The sequence below is a fragment of the Ciona robusta genome, chromosome 7 (assembly GCF_009617815.1).
Source record: "Ciona robusta chromosome 7, ASM961781v2".
Classification (NCBI taxonomy): Eukaryota; Metazoa; Chordata; class Ascidiacea; order Phlebobranchia; family Cionidae; genus Ciona; species Ciona robusta.
The window spans coordinates 1,594,212-1,614,490 of record NC_143241.1 but is presented as its reverse complement, the minus strand read 5'-3'; the positions used below and the strand labels follow the sequence as shown (position 1 = coordinate 1,614,490).

The following is a 20,279-nucleotide window of genomic DNA, read 5'->3' as shown; positions in this document are numbered from 1 at the left end:
ATATTTAAAAACAGTAATCAGCTTTGACGGGCGTTTTATAAAGTCGTGATAATACTGTCGATAAATTCTGTAACCTTATTTTCCTGATTATCAATAAATGGGGGTCCGTAAAAAGAAAATTAAAAAAAGTCTCGTCCGACAAAGTGTCTCATATTCCCCCACCCTACTATAACCGTTAATAAAGTTTAAACTTTTGCTACAAATTGGGTATTACTATACTCTGTTTTTGGCACAAGCCACTTCTCATAAATTATCACCAAGTGAAAATGACCAAGGACACTGTATAATACTGCTAATGTAAATATATTTCAATTTAGAGTCCCATCTTTCCCCATATCGTCGTTGTTTTGTATGTTTTCATCGCCAAAATTTGAAAGGTTTACTTTTAATTTAGTAATTTATACCTTGGTTATTCAACTATAAGATACTAATATAATAAAAAATAATATTTTGAAAATATGTTCGAAATGTGGTCATTTGCACGTGGTGATAATTTATGAGAAGTGACTTGTGCCAAAAACAGAGTAGTAATGCCCACTTTGTAGCAAAAATAAAAACTTTATCAATAATTATTTGTTATAACAAGTTCATATCCAGAAAATAAAAATGAATAGAACGCGCATCTCCAATGTCGGTAAAGGAGAGAGCATGATACACTCTCTTTCGCGGGTCGTTCCCGTTTACCATTGTAGTCGAGGGCGTTTTATGTAGTTTTTATTCGATTTTTTACTTAATTTAAAGTTATAAGGTAAAACAACTATTTTCTAGTATATATATATTTCTAATAAACCGTTTGTTTGAAGTTTTTAATCAAATTTATTAAATAATTAAATTTCCTAAACAAGCGCTAAACTGTAAGCGTTAACCTACCAAATAACTAAACTGGTCTAATAAACTTGAGTAGTTGGTGTAGTTTTTAAAATAAACAGCTAAAACCTCCTAAAACTACTATACGCCTATATTTTACAATGGAGACCAAGCGATATGGGGACGGAGTTGGCGGCCACGTGAATAGAAAAAAGAATATATCAAAAAAGTTGCGCGTTCTACTCTTTTTATTTCTGTGGTTCATATACATTTGTAGGATACAATATTTATCCATTGAAGTTCGAACATTACCCATTGTCGTTCAAACAATACCAATTGTTATGCAATAATATAAGGTATGGATAACATATTAAATACTATAGCAGTAGGGCAAGAAAAAGAATGTTTAGACTTATACTTTACAAAGCGTACAGTATTATTTCGTGTTATTTACGTATATTCCTATTTATAAATACACTTAATTATCAAAATTAACAATGATTTTAAACTGTCCCATCTTATCCTGTGTGTTTTCGAATTTGTAAAATTTCACATGTTGTGCGGATCGCTAAATAACTCCTCGTGTGTTTTATTATATTTTATTAAATTGTTGTCAATTAATAAAGGAATGATAGTACTAATTCGTGGTATTACGCAAAAACCGTCATCTATTTTAATTTTGGAAATATTTGGCAATATGTGCTTAAGTGTCCCATCGTCCCCCATTGTACTATATTGTGTCCTACAAAAGCATATGAACTCGTAACAACAGTAAATTGGTAATAATAAAACAGATATTGCTAAACGAATTTTCGCTCATGCCACGCTACGATACTGGATTGAGGATTTAAACTAGCAAACTACAAATTTTTCCCCAAAGGTAGTTTGTAAACGCCAGGGGCGAATTTATTTTGGGATTGTAAAGCGTTTTAAGCCTAGTAAGCAATTGGCCTACCCTAGAATAGTAAAGCGTGTTTAAAAAATTGTTTTTAATTAACATTTTTTTACAAACCAGAGTTCTAAAGCTTTGCGACTTGATATCTCTCTCTCAAAAGTTGTGAGTACAAATGGGGAATAAAAAGAATAAACAAAGCAACTGTGATGTCACAGATACTCCACCCTTACATAATATTTATAGCCGTCTTTAAGAATCTTAACCTTTACAGGCAACGGGAAAAGCAATTAGATTTGAGTATCGACTAAAAAGGTCCACAGGATAAAAAAGTTTGGATGCATTGACGTCAAAAACTATAAGTCACTACCAATTTAAATAGAAAAGAAGTGAACTGTCGATTCAGCTCAATAATGACTAACTGTACATCAATTATAAAATTTGACTTCAGTTCCTTCTTAAGTTATGCATATGAACCTGCCATACTTTCAATACAGCTTCTTATTCTTACATATAATCTCAGCCTTACTAAACACAGATATATCTTTTGTATTATAATTTTTAAACATACTTTTTACGAACAAACATGGCTAGCTTCAGTTGATAATTACCAACAGAAAATAGAACACACAGGTTTTGCGAAATAGGCATTGTAAAACTGTCGTCGAAAAAGGTGTGATAGACCACTTACCTCTATACATATGCCTGGAGGACATGCGTATCTAAAATACCGTTGGTCGTCGAAGGCAAAGGATTGTTTTAAAACGATTGCATCATTCTACACAGGAAGATTTGTAAACTTGTGTGTTATAGTAGGGAGGGGTAAGATGCACTTTAGGCACATATTGCCAAGTACTTCAAAAATAAAAGGTGAATTAGTATTATCATTCCTTTGACAACAATTCAAAAATCGTCGAAAACTTGAGAATAACTATTCATAAAGTTTACATTTTTTCTACAAATTGAATATTGCTATTCACTGTTTTCCGCACAAGCCCTTTCCCATTAATCTCCAATTGCAAATGACTAAATTTTTAATATATTTTTCATATGTTATCTTTTTATTATATCAGTATTTTGTATTTGAATAACTCTGAGGTATAAATTATTAAATTAAAAGCAATCCTTTCAAAGTTTGGCAATAAAAAAACCTACAAAACTATAATGTGGGAAAAGATGGGATACCAAATTAAAAGACATTTACAAAACTGAAACTAGTTTTAGGAAACAAAATCAAACTGTACGAAATATTTAAGTTTCTGTATTGAATCTATGAAACTACTTTAACCGTTCACACTCGCTAACTACACAACTTCATCGGCTTTACTATGATTTAGCAATCAATCAAAATTAGCACCTTACTATTTCTCACTTTATTATTAATATCACAGAAATAAAAAAGAATAGAACGCGCATCTGTAATGTCGGCAAAGAAGAGACGTGATATATTTTTTCTCTTTCGCGGGTCGTTCCCGTTTACTATTGCGGTCAATGGAATCGACGGCGTTTTATGTGGTTTTTCGTCGTTTTTTTGACCTAATTTAAAGTCATAGGGTAAAACAACTATTTTCTAATATATATATATTTCTAACGAACCGTTTGTTTGAAGGTTTTTAATTAAATTACTAAATAATTATAGTACAATGGGAGAAGATGGGACACTTCAGCACATATTGCTGAATATTTCCAAAATCAAAATAGATGACGGTTTTTAGGTAATACCACAAATTAGTACTATCATTTCTTTATTAATTGACACCAATTTAATAAAATATAACAAAACACACGAAAAGTTATTTAACGATCCGCACAACAGGTGAAATTTTACAAATTCGAAAACACGCAGGATAAGATGGGACAGTTTAAAACCATTGTTAACTTTGATTATTAAGTGTATTTATAAATAGGAATATACGTAAATAACACGAAATAATACTGTACGCTTTGAAAATTAAGTGTAAACGGTCTTTTTCTTGCCCTAATGCTATAGTTTTTAACATGTTACCTATATATATTGAATTATTGCATAACAATTGGTATTGTTTGAACAACAATGGGTAATGTTCGAATATAAATGAATAAATCCTACAAGTGTATAGGTAATAACAGAAAATTGATTATAATTTATAACTATTAATAATTTTGTTTATTTTTGCTACGAGTTGAGTATTACTACTCTGTTTTTGGCACAAGCCAATTCTTATAAATTATCACCAAGTGCAAATAACCAAATTTCGAATATATTTTCAAAATATTATCTTTTTATTATATCAGTATCTTATAGTTAAATATCCCCTGAGGTATAAATTACTAAATTAAAAGCAAATTCATTAAAAATTTGGCAACAAAAACATACATAACTACAATGTGAGGGAAGATGGGACCCTAAATTGAAATATATTTACATTAGCAGTATTCTGCAACTTGTAGTTAACCCACCGAGTTTACCAGGCTGTGCTAGTTTCTTTGCCATGTAAACTTTATATATATAACGTTAAACCGATTTTTTTGTTTTTATCTCAAATCAAAGTCATATTGACCCCTGCCTATTTTCTTCATGCTTATATTTCAGTGTTTTTTTTACAAAACTAAAACTAGTGTTAGGAGACAAAATCAAGCTGTACGAAATATTCAAGGTTGTTTTATGAAGCTATGAAACTAGTTTAATCGTTCGCACACGCTAACTAAAAAAATTCATTTGCATTGCTTTACTATGATTTACCGAGCATTAAAAAATAGCACCTTACTATTTCGCATTTTTTACCTGTTCAAAGTATAGTGTTTCTATTTTACATATTTTTTTAATATTTAAAAACAGTAATCAGCTTTGACGGTCGTTTTATAAAGTCGTGATAATACTGTCGAATAATTGTGTAACGTTATTTTTTCTGATTATCATTAAATGAGAGTTCGTAAAAAGAAAACTTAAAAAAAGACTCGTTTGACAAAGTGTCCCACCTTCCCCCACCCTACTATATTACTAATATATTTCCGGAATTTTTTTCAGCAGGTGTCGTAATATATTCGTTCCGATTGATATATTTGTACCGGGCGCTACTGCACATGCACCGAGACGCCACGATGGGACACTTTGTCAAACGAGACTTTTTTAATTTTTTTCTTTTTACGGACCCCCATTTATTGATAATCAGGAAAATAAGGTTACAGAATTATTCGAGAGTATTATCACGACTTTATAAATCGTCCGTCATGGCTGATTACTGTTTTTAAATATTAAAAAAATATGTACAATAGAAAGAGTATACTTTGAACAGGTAAAAAAATTGCGAAATAGTAAGGTGCTATTTTTTGATGCTCGCTAAATCATAGTAAAGTCAATGATCTTTTTAGTTTGCGTGTGCGAACGATTAAACTAGTTTCATAGCTTCATAAAACAACCTTGAATATTTCGTACAGTTTGAGTTTGTCTCATAAAACTAGTTTTATTTTTGTAAAAAACACTGAGGTATAAGCATGAAGAAAATAGGCAGGGGTCGATATGACTTTAATTCGAGATAAAAACAACAAAAAATATCGGTTTAACGTTATATATATGAAGTTAACATAGCAAAGAAAACTTGCACAGCCTGTTTAACTCGGTAGGTTAACTACAAGTTGCAGAATACTGCTAATGTAAATATATTTTAATTTAGAGTCCCATCTTCCCTCACATTGGAGTTTTGTATGTTTTCATTGCCAAACTTTGAAAGATTTACTTTTAATTTAGTAATTTATACCTCCGGGGGTTTTCAACTACAAGATACTGATATAATAAAATGATAATATTTTGAAAATATATTCGAAATTTGGTCATTTGCATTTGGTGATAATTTATAAGAAGTGGCTTGTGCCAAAAACAAAGTAGTAATACCCAATTTGTAGCAAAAATAAAAACTTTATCAATAGTTATTATCAATTTTCTGTTATTACAAGTTCATATACATTTGTAGGATACAATATTTATTCAATGATGTTCGAACATTACCCATCGTTGTTCAAACAATACCAATTGTTATGCAATAATAATATGTATAGGTAACATGTAAAAACTATAGCAGTAGGGCAAGAAAAAGATTGTTTAGACTTAATTTTCAAAGCCTACACTATTATTTCGTGTTATCCCTATTGTACTATCTATACCTTCTACGCGTGCTGCTGCCATAAAACTTGGAAACTGCTCTAACTAGCCCAGCCGTACCGATTTTAAAATATTTTAAATCATAAAATATATTTATAATTTTTAGACTAAACTTTTAGATTTAAAACCTCATGATAAGCGATTAATTAACGATTGCTTTTCTCATGTACTTTAACATAGCGGAAACGCTGTCTGGAAATTTGGGTTACATGTTAAAAAATTAGAAAAATGGGGGAAGAAAAAGGCATTCAAACTGGATTTACTCCGTAACTACACATGTGTTTCAATACACCACTTCAAAGTGTTTTCTTAATGAAGGTATAATAATAGTACAAATTTCAAAGACTCCTGTATGAATATGAATAGTTTGACTACAATACTAAAACAGGAGTAGTAACTGAAAGTGATTTAGAGAGCCACTAGTGTTTAAAACAGTAATTGCAAAACACATTGTCAACTTTATAGAACGGATGTGTCTGCTGATTCAATGAGATCGTTCCGAACTTCATTAACCAAAGTTTCTACATCGGCTACCATGCCATCACTACTATACAAATAAAAGTTTGTGAAACAACTAAATAAAATATTTTACCAGTCTACCTGGAATCTTTAAACCTCCTGTTTTTATAAAATATTTCAGCTTCTTCTATGGTTTCCATCAATCCACATCCATTGGTTTCAGGAAGAGTAAGTGAGACTAATCCCGCCATTAATGCTTTAAAAGATCATATTAACACAATTTCTGACCTGAACATGATACAATACTAACCTAATCCAGCAAATACAACATCAGGCAGCCATGTCAGGTAATGTTGCAAAGATATCACAAAAGGTGCAAGAATTCCTCCAATGCGAGAACAACTTGAAGCAATTCCAACACCATTTCCCCTGTATTTGTAATCAAATTATAAAAACTAAAACCTTGCACATGGTGTACTGTCCTGCAGTGAAGATTGTGTATAGATGATAAAAACATACCTATCAAGAATATATGTTGAAGTATCCAAGTTTCATTAAAAGTAATAATCATATCATATTATTATTATTATATTGCAATGCTCCATCAAATGTTTTAACTAAGTTACATCATTGGTAGCTTGACATTTAAATTGATTACCTTATAACAGTTGGAAAGACTTCAGCAATAAACGGATACATCACTTCAGTAGCACCTGTTATTCCAAACCTTCCAGCAAAAGCAAAAGCTAGGCTCAAAGTTTCAAGACCTGATTGGTTGTTAATTTCTAATCACATATTAACATTAAAGTACAAATATATTACCACTATTTGCCTTTTTGTATTGGTTGATAACAACGCTTAAAAGCAAGCACGAACTTCCGATGATTAGCAAACTACAAATCAACTTCCTCCTTCCAATCCTATTCATCAAGAACATGCAAAGGATCATGGAAGACATTCCTGCAACCCCACCTAAAAATACAATTAAAGAAAAAGAAGTCGCAAATATAATTCTGTGTAGGAAAGTAAAAAACCTGGCCCACACTGTGGCTCAAGCACTTGCATCGTAACCAAGTGGTGTGGGGTTTGATACTTGATGGTGAATCCATTACTGTGCTACTGAGTGACATATGTGCACTAAAGCAAGACAGTTATTGTTCTAACTGGGTAGTCACTAATCGATTGACTAAACTGTATGCCAGACCAAAAAAAATTACAGCAGAAGGCATGCCGGGAGTTGGAAGATAAGCCCGGGACAGAGTCACCCGAGTGATCCCACTGTTTTGCAAGAACGATCCACAGCAACCTTTTGGCAAATCCAATCTCATTCTCAGGCCGTCAACAAGGCCCCCTTCCCACATAGAAAGAACAGTAAAAAATAAACTAAGTAAATACCTAAAACGTTGTTCACAAAAACATCTCCAGCTAAAGCCCCAGTATTCAATACTAAACCATAAAATAGCGCAGTAGTTGAGAACCTACAAAGTATGTTATTGTTATGTATACAGAATTACCATAATCACCTAAAACAATCACCATACAAACATTGCCTTTGTTGCTACTAATCTAATACCAGGTGTTTTGAACAAATCCAGAGAAGAATATTTTTTTGGAATAGTTATATTCTTGTCTGCATTTTTTGTAGCTCTATCCCAGTCCTCTTGAGTCAAAACCACCCCATTCCACTTTGCCATATTCTTTGTTGTCTATTGAAGAATAAGTATTACTTTGGCAACTTTGGCATTCTACTTACAACCTTAATGGCCTCCTTGTCAATTCCATTGGTGAATTGCCATCTTGGTGACTCTGGAATGATCAAAGCAAATAACATAAAGGGGGATGAAACGGCAGTTGAAGCAAGCTATAAAAGAAATGTAGGCAATCTAACTTTGGTAACATTTAGTTGGTTAATTTATATTACCATGATTTCTCGCCAGTCTCTCCATTCATAAGCTATTGCAGATAAAACCATATACCCAATGGTACAAATCCCTTGGTAAATCACACCAAATATCCCAATCCACTTTTGTGGTAAGATTTCCATAGCTAAACAAAATATTACATTTTGAGTTGTTAAAAAAGTTAAAATAAACTTTTAACTAACAAGTACCATAAACAAAGCTCCCAACATTGGAGCCAGACAGAAATATTGCAGTTGATGTTCTGAATAACATGTACATTTCAACTGAAGTACTTAACGACACGCCTAACATACATCCCAGGACGAAGACAAATGAAGTTATCATCACTGGCTTACGCCCAAAACTACAAAAAATTGCATAAAATTTAACAAATTGTTAAATAAAGATTCGGAACTCTTACCGGTCAGCACTGTTACCAAATACAATTGACCCAACCAGCATTCCAACGTAGAATAAAGATGTTGATAAAGCATTTAGGTAGTTTTGGTCACATACCAGGTCAAACTAAAAATTAGCCTGTATGATTAAAATAGAATTTCCAAGCGTTATTTACCTTATTTTGTGAAAAGATACTGTCACGGCGGTCTTAAAAAGGGCGCGGCCCTGCACCCAAACCCCGTAATATGGCTTCTATTTAAATCGGAAAAAGTCCATATGAAAATACACTCTGACTCTTGACTGCTTGAAGTTTATTATACGTTGGTGGGGGACAGTACTGACGAGTGACTGGTACTAAAGAGGTTTTCAAATTGTGACTATAGTAGGGCCAACGGGTACGGAAAACAACAAAACAAATAATATTTACACACTTGTCACCTTATTCAAATAGAATCAGTGGTTAGGAACATAAAGTAATAAATATTCTAATACAGCAGACACTAATACAGTAGACACGCACTGACATCTAACTATAATTTAAAAAATGGCCGACACAGGTAAAGTGAAGAAATGCGTAACAATGCCGCAAATTGTCTATGTTCTAAAATGTCACGTGCTGGCCCGGGATTGGTCATGACGTAAGTTGTAGGATTCTACAGATACATTTTTAACTATAAAAAATAATTACAGAAAAGTTAGTATAAAGATATATATATAAAGTATTGTTTAATAAACACCAATTTCATAGCCCCAATAAATGATTTCTATCTGGCTACATGTAGATAGTAATATTTAGATGCCTTCTTTAGATGGCCTTCATCATGATAAAGCAGTTTAAAATTTGAAACAACATGTATGGAGCAAAGCGTGGGAAGATGGGAAATGGGACCCTTTTTCATTCTATTTTCTCGTTTCGCTTGGCGGTAAACAAACAACAATCAAACAATTATAAAATAAATTCTCATAACTCACATAAACCCATGGTGACGAGTAATGCGAATATGCAATTTGAAACAGTTTTATACCATCCATGACAATAAAATGTTTAAAAAGGGCATCATAACATTTGAAAGTTTTTAGTTAACTTGGTTTGAAAACCATGATAAAGAATATGGTTCGTATTTCGCCAAAAATCAATGCTTTCTCGCCACTCTGTCAAATACAAGCGCCTTTATTTGATCTCCAAGTTGCTCTTGCAAAGTTACCGGTTAAAAACCTTTTTTTTCTGATTAGAAAAAAATCAAAATACAGTCTTGTAGCAAGTTTTTCAAAAACAAACGTCAAATTAATTGTTTTTATGAAAGCAGAAATACCTTTGTCGGTAGAGGACAATATGTGAGAATAGGTCAAAAATGAAAAAAATGTTAAAATTCTTTTCCTAAATAGTTTAATTGTTTAATAAACATTCAGGACACTGGCGTAGAGTACAGGCGTGCGGGAGTGCGACAAATTCCTGCCAATTTAGGAATTCACTACTCCTGTTTAATGTACAAATACCGCACGCGCATATAATGTCTGACGATGACAATCGACAGATTAATTCGTAAAGAAATGTGTTAAAATTTGACTTATATTAGCGCAATCGTGAATATTACAACATAACATCGTATTATTTGTAAATATGCAGCAAATCACGCCCATTTTACACCTCTCTGATTGACCAATCAGAAACAAAGGAATCGTGGATTAACTAGCATTATAACCTGTAAAAGCTCTCCTGATATAAATACGGCCCAGTTTCATGTACCATACTTCTCAAACTGTGTTCGGTCAGCATACAAATTATTAACAAAAGCTAGTTAAAAAATCTGTAAAACTAATCGGCAATCACCAACCGCAGTTTATGGCAACCAAGGCAACCAACTTCCTCTTTTGAAATTAACAGGAATTTTCGGTTTAAGAATGCCTGTGTTTTGTAAGTAATCCCAGAACATACACATGTTAAAATCATGGTTTATATTGCTTACGTAACACGCCTTTGTCACAATTCCTATTATTGCACAATCAAATACCGTAAGTGTATTACGAAATAGCTAGTTATGTTACGTCACAATTGCGAATGTTTCTTGCCCGCATAAATGCCGGATTTATGATAAAATAAAGCTGTTTGTTTTGTCAGAACTGCAGGAATAGGTAACTTACGTTAACATTATACGATTTGTTACGCAGCCGACGGAGTAAATATTAAATTCCAGATTACTAAAATATTAAGCGGTATTACACTTGCAAATTAAACCACGTTACATTGCGATAAGTGTTCCTGTCGCGTAGAAGGTCCAACTATTGCCTTAAGATACATCCAAATTAAATTGTGTCTTTGCGTGTTCACTGCACTCCCACGCAATTGCAAAACTCTACGCCAATGATTCAGGATGTTTGGATATAATGGGCTAAAGGTTTCCCGTCTTTCCCCACCCTACAATAAATAATATAAATGCGCTGCGATGATGATAAATCATATACTGACCTAACAAATTAATTTTGTACCTCATTCTTCCTGTTTTAAATTTTATTGCATTTTAATTACCTCTGTTATGACCGTTTCTGTGAAGATAGTCCTGTCATATTGATATCCATGATCACATGATATTGCTGGATATGTTTGATTGACACATGCCAAATCTACATTACATTTGCTCAAATTGAAACCATATCTATATAAAAAAACACACTTAGAATTTAGAGCACGACCGATTATCGATTTGCTGATATATCGGATACATTTTTGTTGATTTACCGATTATCGGCAAGAGCTTAAAATGGCCGATGTTATCAGCGCTAAGTAACCAGCCGACCAGCGCCCAGCAATGTGTGTAAATAAAAATTAATGCACAGCGCTAATTTTTTTTTAAAAATCTTGGTAAGGTCCTTATCAAGCAGTCAGACACGTATTATATTGGTACCATTTTTTATCCTTGTGTGCTTACAATTTACCGCACTTTTCAACTTTGTGTATGATTATTATTTGATATGACTTACAATTTGTACAACCCATTAGTGGTCACTGGGTTGGAGCAATGTACGTTAAGTGTCTTGCCCAAGGACTAGGGCTGTGAATTTTCCCATTTTTTGTTTAACCGTTAACCGTTCAGTTTTAACTGGTTAACCAGTTAACCCATACAAGTGTAATCCTAATAAAAGCGTCTTGTTTATTGTTTTTCATTCGCGAATTTAAAGGCAACTTTACGATGTACGTATGGACTATGCTTGCAACATACGCGCAAATGTCCTAAGGTCAAAGTAATGCTTTCTTATTCGTATTCAAACCTGTTTTAAAATACCTGCCAGCTAAATAATCAACGTGTGAATGCCTGCTTTTCGTAATAAACATACTGCTTGGCTGAGGGAAACATTTAAGTTGTGTATTACGCCAATATTAATGTTTCAAAACTAGTTAGCCTGCGGTATTAACAATCAAGATTTACTTATTCGCCGCTGTAGGGCACGATCAAAGCAACAGCGTCCCTGCGCACTCTGTCTTATCGCAAAGAACCAATCAACAAACGTGAACACGTTTCTTTGGTGTAAATAAGACAGATATTGATATACGTGTATGCCCTATGACGTCATAGTTTGGTTAACGTCTTGAACTTTCCGTTAGCGGTTAATCGAATAGGTTCGGTTAAATTTTCCACAGCCCTACCAAGGACACATACGCCGATCAGTGTTAGTATCGCCAACGAGCATCGAACCGGGGACACTTTGGTTTCAATGCAGACAATTTAACAACTGCACCGAACTATGCACATCACTTACTTGTTAATAAATGTTAACATATAGCGCCGAGCCTTATGCTTTCGCCATAATGTTGCACGCGAGAGTCCAAGCTTGGCCGGGAAGATATTTACTTCGTGACAAAGCGTTCCGTCATTTTAGCTAGTCGCTGTGTTTTCGCAGCGTAACCGATGCGCCGGACAGAAGAAAGTTGATTTTATTATTAATAGGATTTCTTTCTATTACAAAAATACAAGCGTTTTCGACGATCCGGACGGTGACATTATCAGTGATAAAGGGGTATTTCTACAATTCTGATCTGATAAAAAACTACTGCAACAGTTATAAATAATTTTTAATTAAATATTTTTTGTATGAATTTTACATTTTGCAACACTGGGAATTACGAAACCAGACGTCTCTTTAACCGCAAACCACGTGTTCTGTATTATTTTGATTAGCGACGCTTTTCGACTGAATAGGAATGTATTCTCGTACGGCTTTCTCCTTGATGACGTCATAGGTGCTCGGGCTCGTGCCGAGCTTTTCGTTGAAGCTTGGCGCTCGGCGAACCCAAGCTTTTACGACCTCAGCACATCCCTACATATTTGTATACCTAATTCACTCGTTCTTAACAATCTAACGCACTGGTTCTAAAAAATTTTTGTATGCTTTACCCTTTTAACAAAGATGCTTATCTCATTTACCCCCAACATGTAATATGGCGCTCATTTATTAAAAATCAAAACAACTAATTATTAAAAAGGGTCAAAGCGTCTTATCACGCATCCGCCACATGTCGTGTTTATCAGGGCATGTAACATAGAAGTCACTTATGCGTCTTTTTGAGCGTCAACATTAGGGATGTGCTGAAGTTGTAAAAGCTCGGGTTCGCCGAGCGCCGAGCTTTAACGAAAAGCTCGGCACGAGCCCGAGCATCTATGACGTCATTAAGGAAAAGGGTACGAGAATGTGTTCCTATTCAGTCGTAAAGAGTCGCTAATCAAAATAATACAAGGCACGTGGTTTGCGGTTAAAAAGACGTCTCGTTTCGTAATTTCCAGTATTGCAAATTGTAAAATTCACATAAAAAATACTTAATTAAAAACTATTTATAACTGATGCAACCAGCGCGTTCAAAAAGGGTATGTCATGCACAGTGGCGCAACCAGCGTGTTCAAAAGGGGACTGTCATATTTACGTGATTACGTCCAGTCAACGTTTATCTCTGACGCGATAAAATACCCTTCTTATTGGTTGTGCAGACGAATGTACATTCTACTTTACGCGGTAAATTAACTACTAGATCTACATTGGTAAAAAGACGTATCTAAATTAGTAAAAACAAATGAAACATTGGTGACAGTTTTACGCATGTCCATCGTAGATAATTTAACAAATATTTTCGTCAGAATACCTTTGATAATCCATTACGATTGTTACATCATAAACGAGATTGTTGATAAACAATCGTGTTTTATTCTCTCCCCTAGATCAGTAGTTCTGTGGTTTCATCAAGTTCACACCAACCGATCGCAAATGATCTTTAAGTGATTGTTATAATTATAAGCATTAGTTTATTTCACATACATTACGTTGAGCGTGACATTTCATGCTATCTATATTCCCCATTATAGTGGTTTCCAACTTTTTTAAACCTAGGCGTTGCTTCATGCGCGTACAAAGTATTTTTCCAAGCCTATCTTTACTTCTTGGCATAGTAAAAAGGGCTAATATCCAACCTGTTTTCAAGCACTTGCAGGCTAAATAATCTAGGGGGACAATCGCTATTATGACGCCAATAATCAACGTGTGAATTGCTATTATGTCGTAATCAGTTGTCAGGTCAAACAATCGCTATTATGATGCAATGAATCCACGTGTGGATCCCTACTATTTCGTAATAATTATGCTGCTTGGCTGAGGAAAACATCGTAAATATACAGCATTGCTACTTCTGGAATATGTTTAGGTTGTTTATTCCACCGTGTTACCTTGTTTAATAGGCAAATTACATATATTTTATCCGCAACTTTGAAAAAGCTGTGTCAAGTTTGTGTTGCGAGGTGAAGTGCTAATATAAGAGTGAGGAGCGACGCTATTAGTAAATTGGAACCAGCAGAGATTGTAATATAATATTTCAAAGTCGAGATTGGATGGAAGCCAAAAAATATCGTTTGTTGGCACCGCACGAGAACCAGAGTTTCATTACGTCACTTTTCACAAGAATAAATTCACATCGATTGCTTCGCTTGTTAGGTGTGGAATGTATGCTACCGTATGCGTCTTCCTTTATTTGCTACGCCGACGCAGAGCGTAAAAATTTGACGCTCATACACGATGTTTCGATCTCGTGGTTGGTTGGCCAGTGGGCACATTCCTCTCGATTGTTATATCATGAAACGTCATAATTAATAGTTACGTTGCAATAGGACAAGTGACGTAACAATTGAACGAAAAATTGTTTCAATTCCAAGCGAATGAATGTAATATTGAATGCAACGCGTGTGTGTGCGTCTTAGCACTTTCTGGCTGCGTGCGTGTCTGCGGAAAAGAGGGCTGTCATGACAGCAAAACAGCCCCCCCTGGTTGCGCCCCTGGTCATGCAGATATTTACGTCCAGTCAACGTTATCTCGGACGCGATACAAACGCTTTAGATATTTGTCTTGCACACTATAATATCTATTCTACTTTATGCGGTTAATTTAGACTAATATTACATTGTTTACATTAAATTAGAAGCGTTTTTTTAATAAATAAAACATTGGTGTAACTTTTACGCATGTCCATCGTGGATAATGTAACGATTATTTACGTCAGAATAACTTTGATAAACCATTACAATTGTTACATTAAGATTGTTATAAAACAATCGTGTTTTGTTCGCTTCCATACGATCTGTAGTTTTTGTATAATTTTTGTTTCTGATGATTAGTTTAAAAAATGCAGGTAAATCGCGATTGAGTGAATTTTAATTGCTGCAAACATAATAGCAAAGAGCGACGCTATCAGTAAATTGGAACCAACAGAGATTGTAATCAACGGCGGACACTGGGGGGTGCGAGCGGGTGCGTAAGCACCCCTAATAAAATAAACAATAGAAGTGCTAACTCGCGCGCTAAAAATCTCTCCCGAGCGGGTTTGTCTAGAGGACGTGCACACTTAAAATATTGCAGTTACGAACAGTAATTCAAATAGAAAAGCTGACGTTAATTAAAAATAATCCGTCATGCGCAGCAGGGCTTCATGGTCGTGTTTCTATTCTATTCTATTCTATGTGGGTGAGGTCCCGCGGCGTGGCACGCCATGGGTTCTAGGATTTAGGCCATAATTGACCCATTACCCTAACACCCGGGGTGCTACTGCATGGACCTTCCCAGTTTAAGGAGCCTGGCGCTTCCCCGAAGGTAGGCGACAAGGGCTTTAATGGTAATGGATGGGAGATCTTCCCTTGACAGCTCGGTCAAGTTTAGATGCTCCCGTCTTGCGTTCGCATATGCTGGACATATGCCAACATAATGAAAGGATGTCTCATCTTCCTCGCCACAGACAGGGCAGATGGGACTCTCACTTTTTTTAAGTTTATGCAGATGACTGGCAAACATGCCATGCCCTGTTATCACTTGAAGAATGGAACGTAACGTTTGCCTTAGCAGCTTCAGGAGTTGTTCGGAAAAACACCTGCTAATGTTTCTCCTATACTCCTTCGTCTGCCTGCAGCCGTCATGTTTTGTCCATTCTTCTTGGTGTTTGGCTAGAACCCAAAGCGCCAGATCCGATTTACATCGGCTAGTGGGGATAGGTAAACCTGGCTCTGGGCCATAGAATATGTTACTGGAACCATCACGAGCTAGCTTGTCAGCAAGCTCGTTCCCCAAATGGTCTGAATGACCAGGTATCCAGTGTAGTCGTACGTGATTTCCAGTTGCCAGTTGTTGTAAGGCATGCCAAGTATTACGTACGAGTAGGCTGTTGATTCTAAGGTTCGACAGGGCCTTAATCCCAGCCTGGCTGTCGCTATAAATGTCGACAGATTTACTATCAGTACCATCATACAGCAGTTCCTTGGCAACCATGTTAATTGCTAGGATCTCTGTTTGGAAAACTGAAGGGTATGATCCGAGGCTTACTGAAACATGGTCGTGTTTACCGAGGATAACCAATTTCCATTAGAAAACGGGAAATTCCCGTATGCGATTGGTATAAAAATACACGCGTTGACGCGAGGGCGAAAAATATTAAAATTGAAGAAAGAGAAGCAACTAACATAATTTAAGCGAGCTTACTTTATCTTTAATTAATTTTCGTTCGTTTTGCTCTGAAAAGTAACGAATTGCACGAGATGAGTGTAGCGGCAATCGTGCTTTGATCGGGGCAGAACGTTGGTGACCAGCGGTCCACGATTAGCACCGAGCGAGAAATCGTCGGCTTAAAGCCAAAAACGCTGTTCTTTGGAACATAGGAGAAAAGATAGTAATACTAAGTGAGCGGCAATGTAGCTTGCTTATTAATTGCCACAAAAACTTCTGTTATTACCAATTATTACTAATATAGTTTTCTATATTATTTCTGCATCTTGCCACACTGGAATTCATGAAACGCGTCTTCTCTTTATCATGCAGCGTTTGAACGTAAGCCACGTGTTCTGTATGATTTTGATTAGCGGTGCTTTTTGACTTAACATGAGCGTATTCTCGTACGCCTTTCTCCTTGAAAACGTCATTAGCACTCTGCTCGGCGCTCGTGCTAAAAATATCTTTTTCACACGCTTTGTCTGGATTTAGTAGAGACCGAACAATATAATTTTTTTTCTATTAAAGCTGATAATTGTCACTATAACGAAACATATGAAAAAATCAGTATTAATCAAAATTAATAACTGTATTCACAATATTGCAAGTTATAATAAAGAAAAGAAATGGTTGTTCTGCACGCTCTCAGTAGGTAACGTTATATGTGTTGCTTTCTTAAACAACTTTGAAGTGACGACCAACGTGAATACTAAACGTAAACTACGAGAGTCGACATTCATACATCTAAACTACGACCCACGTGGACGTTAAACTACGACGCAGGTAAAGGCTAAACTACAGCCCACGTTTGAAGGCTAAACAAGACGCACGGGAAGGCTAAACTATGACAATTGTAAAGGTCAAGTAGGACGTACGTCGCTTCTCACAAACTATTTTATATATCAGTGTATTATCTGCGCATTTTTACCGATACCGATTATCGGCAAAACATAAATTTCGGCCGACCTCTAGTGGCAAAACATAAATTTCGGCCGACCGAGTGTCCGCCATTGATTGTAATATAATATTACAAAGTATCGTCCCGGTGGAGCTTGGACAGAAGCAAAAAAACGTCTTTTGTTGGCACCGCACGAGAACCAGAGTTTTATTACGTCATTTTTAACCAGAATAAATTCACAACGATTGCTTCGCTTGTTACGTGTGGAATCTATGCTACCGCACGCGTCTCCCTTTATTTCCTACTGTGGCGCAGAGCGTAAAATTGTGACGCTCATACACGATGTTTCGATCTCGTGGTTGGTTGGGCATTAGGCACATTCTTCCCGATTGTAATATTATGAAACGTCATAATTAATAGGTATGTTGTAATAGGACAAGTAACATAACAATTGAATGTAAAAATGTTCCAATTCCTAGGGAAAGAATGTAATATTTATACCCATTATAAAGATACGGAAATTCCATTATAAAGATACGGAAACATTGGGCGCTCGTGTAATTCGACACCGGCAAATTCGCTGAAGTTGCGATTCGTTACTTGCGAGAGAGCAAATTCACAACGAAGTTAATGAATGAAAAACAATTAAAGAGAAAGCGACGCTGACTAGTCTCTTCAACTTTTAGTAGCTTTACTTTTTTCATTTTAAATATGTTTCTCTCTCGCGTGCAACATTATAGCAATAGCATAAGGCTCGGCGGTCGGCTCAGATTTCAGCCGAGCGCCGAACTTCAAAAAAGGAGACGCTCGGGCACGAGCTTTTGAGTTCGGGCTCGGCTCGGCAGATCCCTAGTCAACATAACATATTCATATTTGTGGCATACCTTATACAATTGTCGTACTCGTCTGTTACTACATCATAAGGTATTGTATAGTTTAGAATATCTGATTCTGTCAAGTTTGGGTACAAAGCTGAATCATCCAAAGGTGGGACATTACACCTGTCATATATTAGAGTTGTTGTAAAAAATCAGTTTAATGAATAATATTTTAAAGTACCATATGATCATAAATTTAAAATGAATTGTAAAGAAGAAATAATAATAAATTGCCTTTTCGGTGGTGAATATGCAATAAACACTGTTGCCACTGCATTTAATCCTTTAGAAATGTTGTAATAAGCAACCATGAAAAAGAGAACATACTGGGATTTTCCAATTCCATCAAACTTTTCCAAAATAAGATTAAAATGAATCATACTTACAGCTATTTTGCAAAGGGCTAAAGGGGCATACCTACGTAAAATTAGATTTTGTGTATTAATAGAAAATGAAATGCTCAAAATGTGAAGGTACCATCAGAGTTTCAAAATACGGAACAACTTTAAAAAAATGCAACGCCGTGTCGCGAAAATCTGGGGGTAACACTAAAGGAGGAAAACAAGGAAAAAATTTCCATCCTAAAAGACCATTAAAATCGGGTCCCTAAAAGAACTACAGATTGCAAACGGTTGCAGATATTTTGGGTATTTCGAACAGAAACGCTACGCGGCTACGTCCAATAGATGTCAAATGAACATACGAGTTTAACAAACCCACTTTCAGTCCGGTACGTCGAATGGTTTTTGAGTTAGCGAAATAACCTAAATATCTGCAACTGTTTGCAACCGCGTGCAACCTGTACGTCATGTAGTTTTAGGTACACCCAAAGTTAGTATAGAGTCTATACTATCAACGGTACACATACACGTACGGACTCTCGCCTTTTTCTAACGATGCAATCTGTTCACCGCGTTACGCTTCGTCAGATATCGGTCACGCTTGGTTAGCGATTGTTATTAGTACTTCTGCACTGTGGAGAAATACGACGCTATCGTGGGGTATCTGTATTACATGCAATATTGCTATGTTGATGCACTCTGGTGGATCAATAAGTTAATGTAATGTTACTGACTTACTCGTAAATGAGTCCGTTATAGTTTTGAACTACTTTATCTTTTGAGAATATAGTTTTTTACCGTTAAAGTTCAATCACCTATTTGCGCATCCTACGTGTTACAGCTTACAGGGAGGGCAAGACTGAATACTTGAACAGTGTTATAAAGTAACTATGTACTCTACAGCTAGTTGTATTATATAATATAAAAAGTTCTATATACTGTCTGCTGAATTATTATAACATGACTTCATGGATGTGCTGTATTCCTGGGTGCCCAAGTGAAAAACCTTCAATGTCACTGTACAAGGTACCCAATAAAAAGTTTTGCAGCAGGGAAAAACATATTTGGGCCGATAAACTTGAACGAATTGTTAGAGGATGTCGAGATGATAAAAAAAGCTTAATCAATTATACCAATCAGACTTGGTCAAAATTTGTGGTATTCATTTTGACGAACAAGACTTTATACTTGCACGTAAGTTTTGCATTTTATTTCAAATTTTACCTTAAACCTTTTTATGCTGTTTTGTATATTTTAAACTGTAGTATATTTTCTGCTTGTCAGGTGGAGTAAAAACGCTTAAAGTTGGTGCGATTCCTAAAAAGCTTATGGCAAAAGAATCAGTTTTAACAAAAGAAGAACACAGGAGAAAAAGAACATATTCTGAAGTTGAGAGTTCACCAGTGCCAGTTTATAAAGATCTAGCAGCTTTTATGAAAGCATGTACAAAATATTTTCATTTGAAAGAAGATTGGTCTACAAAGTTTATGGAAGGGAATGGCATATTATGTCTCACAAAGCATTCTGAGTTTTACCAGCCAGAGCATGAGCTATTTATC

General features: G+C 35.3%; 2 protein-coding genes and 1 long non-coding RNA gene across 5 annotated transcripts; 1 reads left to right on the top strand and 2 right to left on the bottom strand.

Moving 5' to 3' along the window:
- Positions 1 to 1,384: 1,384 nt before the first annotated feature.
- On the bottom strand, positions 1,385 to 19,732 carry LOC149733357 (solute carrier family 22 member 21-like). Of its 3 annotated transcripts, none has more exons than XM_089880975.1 (14): positions 18,614 to 19,732; positions 18,386 to 18,502; positions 11,124 to 11,250; positions 8,619 to 8,722; positions 8,407 to 8,561; positions 8,218 to 8,342; positions 8,053 to 8,157; positions 7,833 to 8,002; positions 7,692 to 7,774; positions 7,119 to 7,268; positions 6,955 to 7,063; positions 6,607 to 6,725; positions 6,438 to 6,552; positions 1,385 to 2,477 (listed from the first exon to the last, which is right to left on the bottom strand). In XM_089880975.1, exons 1-14 carry the CDS (start codon positions 18,757 to 18,759, stop codon positions 2,459 to 2,461), a joined length of 1,644 nt encoding a protein of 547 aa, XP_089737101.1. In that variant the 5' UTR covers positions 18,760 to 19,732; the 3' UTR covers positions 1,385 to 2,458. The 3 variants fall into 3 exon arrangements, with proteins under 3 accessions (XP_089737101.1, XP_089737100.1, XP_089737099.1); XM_089880974.1 differs by lacking the exon at positions 1,385 to 2,477 and adding an exon at positions 6,105 to 6,381 and having other exon boundaries at positions 18,614 to 19,731; XM_089880973.1 differs by lacking the exon at positions 1,385 to 2,477 and adding an exon at positions 6,105 to 6,384 and having other exon boundaries at positions 18,614 to 19,730.
- LOC149733359 (uncharacterized) lies at positions 6,506 to 7,128 on the top strand. Its single transcript, XR_016385302.1, has 2 exons — positions 6,506 to 6,643; positions 6,965 to 7,128. It is a non-coding gene; the product is annotated as an uncharacterized LOC149733359 (long non-coding RNA).
- Positions 11,454 to 18,379, bottom strand: LOC149733358 (uncharacterized). Its single transcript, XM_089880982.1, has one exon. The coding sequence runs from the start codon at positions 16,385 to 16,387 to the stop codon at positions 15,671 to 15,673; it is 717 nt and encodes a 238-aa protein (XP_089737108.1). The 5' UTR covers positions 16,388 to 18,379; the 3' UTR covers positions 11,454 to 15,670.
- Positions 19,733 to 20,279: the final 547 nt, after the last annotated feature.